Source organism: Populus euphratica, unplaced genomic scaffold (assembly GCF_000495115.2).
Source record: "Populus euphratica unplaced genomic scaffold, PopEup_1.0 scaffold280.1, whole genome shotgun sequence".
In the NCBI taxonomy this organism is placed as follows: Eukaryota; Viridiplantae; Streptophyta; class Magnoliopsida; order Malpighiales; family Salicaceae; genus Populus; species Populus euphratica.
In genome coordinates this window covers 165,333-172,770 of record NW_011499979.1, presented here as the reverse complement: position 1 = coordinate 172,770, position 7,438 = coordinate 165,333, and the positions used below count along the sequence as shown (strand labels likewise).

Genomic DNA, 7,438 nt, shown 5'->3' with positions numbered 1-7,438 from the left:
AATTCAATTTTTTTTCAAATTAGCACACAAATATATTTATGTCTATTTTTTATTTTTTAAAATACAATAAAATCATAAATTAACCTTTTTAATTGAAAAAACCAAACCATGCATTAACGGTTTTTTGGTCTTTTAGTTCATTTTTTTTGTTATTATTAGATTTATTGAAGGCATTTTGTTTTTTTAACAAGGATTAATTTATATTTAGATAAAAAAAATTGTTAGCACACGAGAAATGTCTACACCTTTTGAATAGCACATGCAACACTTTTTAATAACAAAAAATTCATTGTTGAAAGCTTTGTTGTGTTATTTTCTTGTTGGTACAATACATGTTGATTGTAGTGGAGTAGTTTATGATTAATGGGTCTTTTTTTTCTCTCTCTCATTCCTATAAAATTATAAGTTGACCTTCTTTGTTATTAATATTTCAACTCTAGTCATTATTTTTTTGATTTTTTGATTTTTTTGCTCTTTTATAAAATTTTAATTTTATCCTTTAAACTTAATTTGTCATATATAATTTTTCAATTTGATTCTTATTCTTTTGATTTTTTATTTTTTTCTTCAGCCATTTTGCAAAAAATTTATTAGTTTTTCATTTCATTATTTAATCCAATTTTATGGTATATTATTTTTATAATTTAGTCTTTATTCTTTTGATTTTTTTGTCATTTTGTTAAAGTTATTTTTCATTTTAATTTTACTTTCCAATTAAAAATTTGTAGTTTTCCTTTAATTTATTTTTTATTTTGATTTTTATCATTATTTTTTTAATTGCTATTTTTTTTATTTTAAATCATTTTGTGTGATTGTTTTTTTCTTCATGATTTCATCTTTTAGTGTTTAATTTACTGGAGATTAAATTTTTTTTTTCTCTCCATACATAATACTTTGGGTCTAAAGATCTAACTTTTGAGTTTTGTTAACGAGGTTTTATATTCTTATATTCTTGTTTAATTTTTTATCTGGTTTCATCATTATATATATCAACTTTGTGGTTTTATTTTATCTATTTTTTTATTTAATTTTCTAAACCTCGTAATATGAACATGAGTTTAACTAAGTTGATTTACTTTTTATTACTGAAGTTACATGTTTTTCATGCTAACTTAAGTTAACTTATATTAAATTTTTTATAATTTTTTATTTGCTATCATTATTTATTTTATTTTTTATTTGATTAAAATAAAACTAATTTATTTTAAAAAGCCAGGGTTATTACTTGAGTTGTAAAGTTTTTTGTTTTCTTTCTTTAAAACGTTCATGCATTGCCTAAACATTATTAATTTGTTTTTTAAATAATATTATATAGGTTACACTATATCAGTAACGCCAGCGACTTTTTACACCAATTTGAAACCGCAATAATTTTTTTTTTTTTTTTAAAAGAATATTTTCTATTTTTTTTTATTTATCTTGTTTTCCACCCTGGAATAATAATATAAAACAGTAACACAAAAACAACGTTAATATTAATAACAAGTGGCAGCAATACACATCTCTATCAAAGTTCCTGTCTGACTGTCCTTTCTTTCTTCTGTTTTTTTAACTTGATTTCATTATACATTTTATTTTATATTACTTCACTAGAGTTTCAAAAATTAGATTCGATCATATCGATCCTTTCTCGATCTTAACCCCCTTTCAAAATTTCTTGTTTTTGGAATTTTATTTCTATTCATTTTTCTAACCCCCTAGGGTTTCTATTTATTTCCCCCAATTTCCACTCCCATTGTGCGTGCGTAGATTTCAAAATCCCCTATCCGAAGCTTCTTTAGAGCTTCAATCTGGTGAGTCTTTTCTCTTTAATTTGAACAATTAGGGGGTTTTCCGTACATTTGAGTTTGTTTAGGCAAGTTCTGAACTGGGTTGTTGCTAATTTTGATTTTTTTTTTTCCGCTTTGCAGCGAATAAATTTCAAGGTGCATAAGTTAGAAAATTTGCATCTTTTTTTGTTGTGAATTTTGGTATTTATTGAATTGGGTTGGGATTATTGTGTGCTTTGAGCATGGAACCTGTGAGAGAAGCTGGTGGTGGAGTTACTGGTACCGTGTTAACGAGGTTTGTTTGGACTCATGGAGGTCGAAATGTATTTCTCAGTGGTTCTTTTAATAGGTGATGATACTCAATTTTAAATACTCTTTGTCCGAGGTTAATTGTTTTAGGAGCAACCCAATTGTCTTCATAGTGGTACTGATTGATAGGTTGTGTGTTTTTTGGGTTTTTGTGAAGATGGGGTGAGCTTATACCTATGTCGCCAGTTGAAGGTTGCCCTAATGTATTCCAGGCTATTTACGGTATTACACACGGAAATCACCAGGTAGGTTGGTTTTGTTGGGCTTTTGATCAATTTGAATTGTTGTACATGTAGTTCAATTTATTTTATTTAAAGAAACGTTTAGTAATTGTTCTAGGATGCACTAGTGTGGTCAACGATATGCTCATACTTGTGACATGCTTCTAGAGTTTACTACACATTGTGAGAGTGCTAAAAAAGAAAAGAAGAAAGAACAAGTCCAGGGTAGCACTTAACTTTATACGAACTTCATTAGCAATGAAATCCTCTTGAAGGCTACTTATAATGGAGGTATTTTCTGTATACAATAATAACTATCATTAGCTTATTTTGTAATGAAAGGCCTTGTTTTTTCAAAGTATGCTCTTATATGATAGGGTTGAAGTACTCTGGAATTGTTTGGATTCAAGTGATCTCAGAAAGATTTAAACTTGACTAGGAAATGCTTTTATGAATATGTTCTGTGCCTGCAAATGGTTCTATGGCTATACTGATATATATATATATATATATATATTGATATTGCAATTCATGCATTTGATATTTATATGCAGTACAAGTTTTTAGTTGATGGAGAATGGCGACATGATGAACTCCAACCTTACACAACAACCGAATATGGGATACTGAATACTATCCAGTTTAACATGGAAGCCAATTTTAATCCAGAGATGATTCCAGGATCTAGTATGGAATTGGACAATGAGGCCTTTACCCGTTTGGTGAGATACATACTACTATAATAGACATCAAGACTGCTGGAAATTGTTCTGTTATGTTATTGTAATTTTGGTCATTCAGAAATTAAGATTTCTTCTCACCAGCTGCCACATTTATGCATTCTAAGGATCATGGATCTAGGGCTTTCTGTTCCATCATTTGAAAAACTTGAAGTGTCTTTATATGAAAACATTTGTTTTTGTTTGCTTATGTTTATGTGGCCGTCTTACCCTGTCTCACCTTACTGTTAAAGTATTCTAGTTTTCACCAATACTTTTCCCTTTTACAAGTTTTGGAATGTAATGAGGTTTTTATTTACAATGCAGGTCAGTGTATCAGATGGTACATTGACTGGTGGTGTGCTAAGCATATCAGAGGCTGACTTACAGGTCTCTCGTCACCGGATTTCTGTGTTTTTAACTACACACACTGCATATGAGCTACTTCCCCAGTCAGGCAAGGTTTGGATCCTTTACCAATGGTCTTCATTGTGGCACTCATATTTTGGCTTTTTACTTGGATTTGAAATCAGCAAATCTATATTCTCCTAATTTAGAAAATGCAACTCACAGGTAGTTGCCTTGGATGTTGATTTACCAGTAAAGCAAGCCTTTCATATTTTGTTCGAGCAGGTATCAAACCTTTTTTTTTGTATGCCTTTACTGGTAAAGCAAGCCTTTCATACATATAATGTTACATGCCTTTGTGATGGAATGCATAATTGGCATGTTTTAGTTGTTGCTTTTATGATTCAGTTCATCATGTATTCTTACTTTTCGATGCTGATTGTGACCGTCATTTCTTCTTTTGAACTAGGTTTGTAATTTTTCTTGGTAGTTCCTTCACTTGTTTTGTTAGGATATCTAACTAGATCATCATAGAATTACTCAGATCCATGAGCGATAAGGCTTTATACCACACCTTCTACACTAACTTCACCAACCACAGTTATCTCCGTACATTAGCATAGATATATATTTCCCTCACATGTTGAAGCATCCATCTTTTATGACATTTGTAAAGGAATTTATCAACCTTAAATAACAACAGCCAAAACTAAATTTCTTTCATGTTCTCCTTGCCAAACGGAAAGGCAGCCATCTCTGATATTGTACCCAGCTTGCCTGCTCCAGAATATCAACACCTGTGGTCAGCTTATTATGATTCCTCTTCTATAAAATGAATTTCCTTATTTAACACTTCTCAGTGAGTAAGATATTGAGCACTGGATCAGGAAAAGACATCTTACTCAGCAAGAAACAAATGTCAATTGGGTGCCTAATTTTAGATACAAAGTAGATGTGGCTGTGATTACTTCAGTTCTCATTTATTGAACCCTTCTCAATGAGTAAGATATTGAGCACTGGATCGGGGAAAGACATCTTACTCAGCAAGAAACAAATGTCAACAGGGTGCCTGATTTTAGAATAAAAAGTAGATGCAGCTGCGATTACTTCACTACTCATTTATGGAACTCCAAGGTGTTAATTTCATACTTATGCTGTTTGCAAAGCAATGCATTTTCCAATCTAAAAGGAGAAGGAAATAAAAATTCATGCTGCACATGTGCTAAAGTAAATAGTCAGTTTCAAGCTGGCTTAAGTCCTGCCTTCAGGCTTAGTCTGTTCCATGATCTGAGCTTTGCATACTTATTATTTACAATTGTTGGCTGTCATGCATATTTAATTGTTGCTGATTAAGAGCTTGGGTATGTATGCCTTCTAAGTTAGCTGTTTCCAGGGAATCCCTATGGCTCCTCTTTGGGACTTCTCTAGGGGCCAGTTTGTTGGAGTGCTTAGTGCCTTGGACTTCATATTGATATTGAGAGAGGTATGTGCATGTAAAATCATGTCTTCTTTCAACAGTGAATCTTCTAAATACAAATGTTTATTTGTTCATTGATTATCACTGTGCAAATTTATATGCATCAGAGATGCATATAGATAAACAATGCAACAACACAAGGTTCATTTTCCTTAAGGGTAAAAGTAAACAAATTTTTATACAGCTTTGTTTTCCATATGGCATGATATCCATTTATCTTCTTTGAAGTTTGACCCCAAATGTTTGGGGACAGGTTTTGATTCGGAGACAAGAACCCAAATGTAATTGATGGCTTTTGGGATATTCATTGATATTGGGAGAAATTTACATGCTTCTAAAACAGGCAACAAGCTTGAATAATTTATGCTTGGATGCTACTGTTCTTGATAAGAAGTCTTGTGGACAGAAATATACTGTTTGCATGTTTCTATAACACTGATTACTTTTACTTGCAGCTTGGAAATAACGGATCAGATTTTACTGAGGAAGAACTTGATACACACACAATATCCGCTTGGAAAGAGGGAAAATCATATCTGAATAGGCAAATAGATGGACATGTCCGGGCTCTACCTAGACATCTCATACATGTAAGGGATCTCTCAGGCATGCTTGTATCTGTAGCATGTAAACTACCCCCTAATTTGTTTTTCACCATTCATGCATCAAGCGGAGTGGAAACGTGTAATTATTCTTGGCGCTTCATTTTTGTGCTGCACTTATAGGAAGCATTCAAATGGCTTTATCTTGAGTTACTATATATATAACAAAAATGTTTGATGTGGCTTTTGTCCATTGATCTGGATTTTGGCTAATGTGCAGGCTGGGCCATATGACAACTTGAAAGAGGTTGCTTTGAGAATATTGCAGAATGAGGTGGCTACAGTTCCCATTATCCATTCATCATCAGAAGATGGCTCATTTCCTCAATTACTGCATCTTGCCTCACTCTCTGGAATACTGAAATGTAAGGCTTTTTGGTTAGCTTGCTAAGTAGCTACAAATAGTTTATTACTAACTATAGGATGTTAATTTCCAGGTATTTGCAGGTACTTTAGACATTGTTCTGGCACCTTACCCATGCTCCAACTACCGATTGGTGCAATACCAGTGGGTTCATGGGTTCCAAGTATTGGAGAGCCTAGCGGGCGCCCGTTGGCCATGTTGAGACCAAGTGCTTCTCTTAGTTCAGCTTTAAACTTGTTAATTCAAGGTATGTTAGTAATTTCTGTAAAGTGCAGACAGAAGGAAAATAAATTATCAACAGAAGAATTCGTGTATATTTTGGAAGTAGAAGTTCAAATTCTTAGTGGCAAATATTTGTAGCAAACTACTTGAAACTGCTTTACATGTATTACACTTAAAAGTTACATGGAACTTTCGAAAATCTTATTGATTGGATGAGGTGCATATGAGTATACTATTTGATAAATTTCTTGAATTGCTGAAAATTGAAATAAAATTGACAAGGATCTATTTATCAACTAATAAATTATTCATTTTTTGTGTCTCCCATTTTATGACTCACCTGATTCTCCCTCCTTTTGGATCTGATGGCTGGGCCCTGTGATTGGGTATTTTTCCTACTTAAACCCCTTACCACTAGTGTGCCTAAAATTGGATTCTATGTTTCTGGTATGATGCCCAGAGATTTCACTGGCTAAGTTAGTTGTTATGTGGGGGATAGTTTAGTCGTTAGGAGAAAATAAGTTGTTTCCTTTTGGGGTAGTTTTCTATGGTTTCAGCTAGACAAGAATATACTTCAGCTATACATCTTGATCTTCTTGTAATTTTAATACCTAGTATTTTTTTATCACCTTCTGTACTTGCAGCTCAAGTAAGTTCAATACCAATAGTTGATGAGAATGACTCGTTAATAGACATATATTGTCGGAGGTAACTTGTTCTTCTGGGTTTGATATTCTTAAAACCATATTTTGCAACTCTTCTTCGATGCTGAGGCTAATTATGTGTTATCATTTGTACAGTGACATAACAGCTTTGGCGAAGGACAAAATTTATACTCATATTAATCTTAATGAAATGACTATTAATCAGGTATCTTCTCTTTCTACGCCCCCGGCCCTTCATTTTCCCTTGAACATGTTTTATGAAGCTACTTCGTAGTACTTATTAATTGGAAAGTAATGGCTTTAGTTTGTTGATATTTTTAATAGGATGGCATGAATGTCTTGATTTTTTTATCATTATTTATTTTTCATAATTTTGTTTATGAAAACTGTCATTGTCGGCATGTAGAGGATATTAACTCTGTTGTTGTAAGAATATTTGATACAAGATTGTGCGTTTGATGAGTAGATGGATAGATGGTGGGGCACCATTTGGTTTCAACTTTAAAGGATAAAGAGAAATGGGACACAGGTGCTGGATCTTTACAAAATGCTTTCTTGTTGAGATTTAGGGCCTGTTTGTTTGCTGGAAAGTAGTTTCCTTTTGAAAAGTGAATTCCGGAAAAGTGAATTATTTTCTCATGTTTGGTAGTGTAATGAAAAATAAGTTGGAAAATACTTTCCAGTATTTGGTTATGTTATAGAAAATGAGCTGGAAAATAACTTATTAATGTTTTATTTTTCT

At 32.4% G+C, this 7,438-nt stretch overlaps 1 protein-coding gene across 2 annotated transcripts in view; it reads left to right on the top strand.

Moving 5' to 3' along the window:
- The first annotated feature begins 1,530 nt into the window (after positions 1-1,530).
- The window catches only part of LOC105139668 (sucrose nonfermenting 4-like protein), an 11,511-nt gene continuing 5,603 nt past the window's right edge, over positions 1,531-7,438 (top strand). Inside the window, exons 1-13 of one of the 2 annotated variants that reach the window (XM_011046204.1) lie at positions 1,531-1,793; positions 1,911-2,118; positions 2,236-2,323; positions 2,854-3,021; positions 3,346-3,480; positions 3,592-3,651; positions 4,760-4,849; positions 5,299-5,433; positions 5,666-5,810; positions 5,883-6,056; positions 6,676-6,739; positions 6,832-6,901; positions 7,163-7,369. In XM_011046204.1, the coding sequence (XP_011044506.1) occupies positions 2,012-2,118; positions 2,236-2,323; positions 2,854-3,021; positions 3,346-3,480; positions 3,592-3,651; positions 4,760-4,849; positions 5,299-5,433; positions 5,666-5,810; positions 5,883-6,056; positions 6,676-6,739; positions 6,832-6,901; positions 7,163-7,201 (1,275 nt within the window). In that variant the 5' untranslated portion in view covers positions 1,531-1,793; positions 1,911-2,011 and the 3' untranslated portion in view covers positions 7,202-7,369. Of the gene's footprint in view, positions 1,794-1,910; positions 2,119-2,235; positions 2,324-2,853; positions 3,022-3,345; positions 3,481-3,591; positions 3,652-4,759; positions 4,850-5,298; positions 5,434-5,665; positions 5,811-5,882; positions 6,057-6,675; positions 6,740-6,831; positions 6,902-7,162; positions 7,370-7,438 lie in introns of those variants that run through there. The other variant, XM_011046203.1, reaches the window with a different exon arrangement.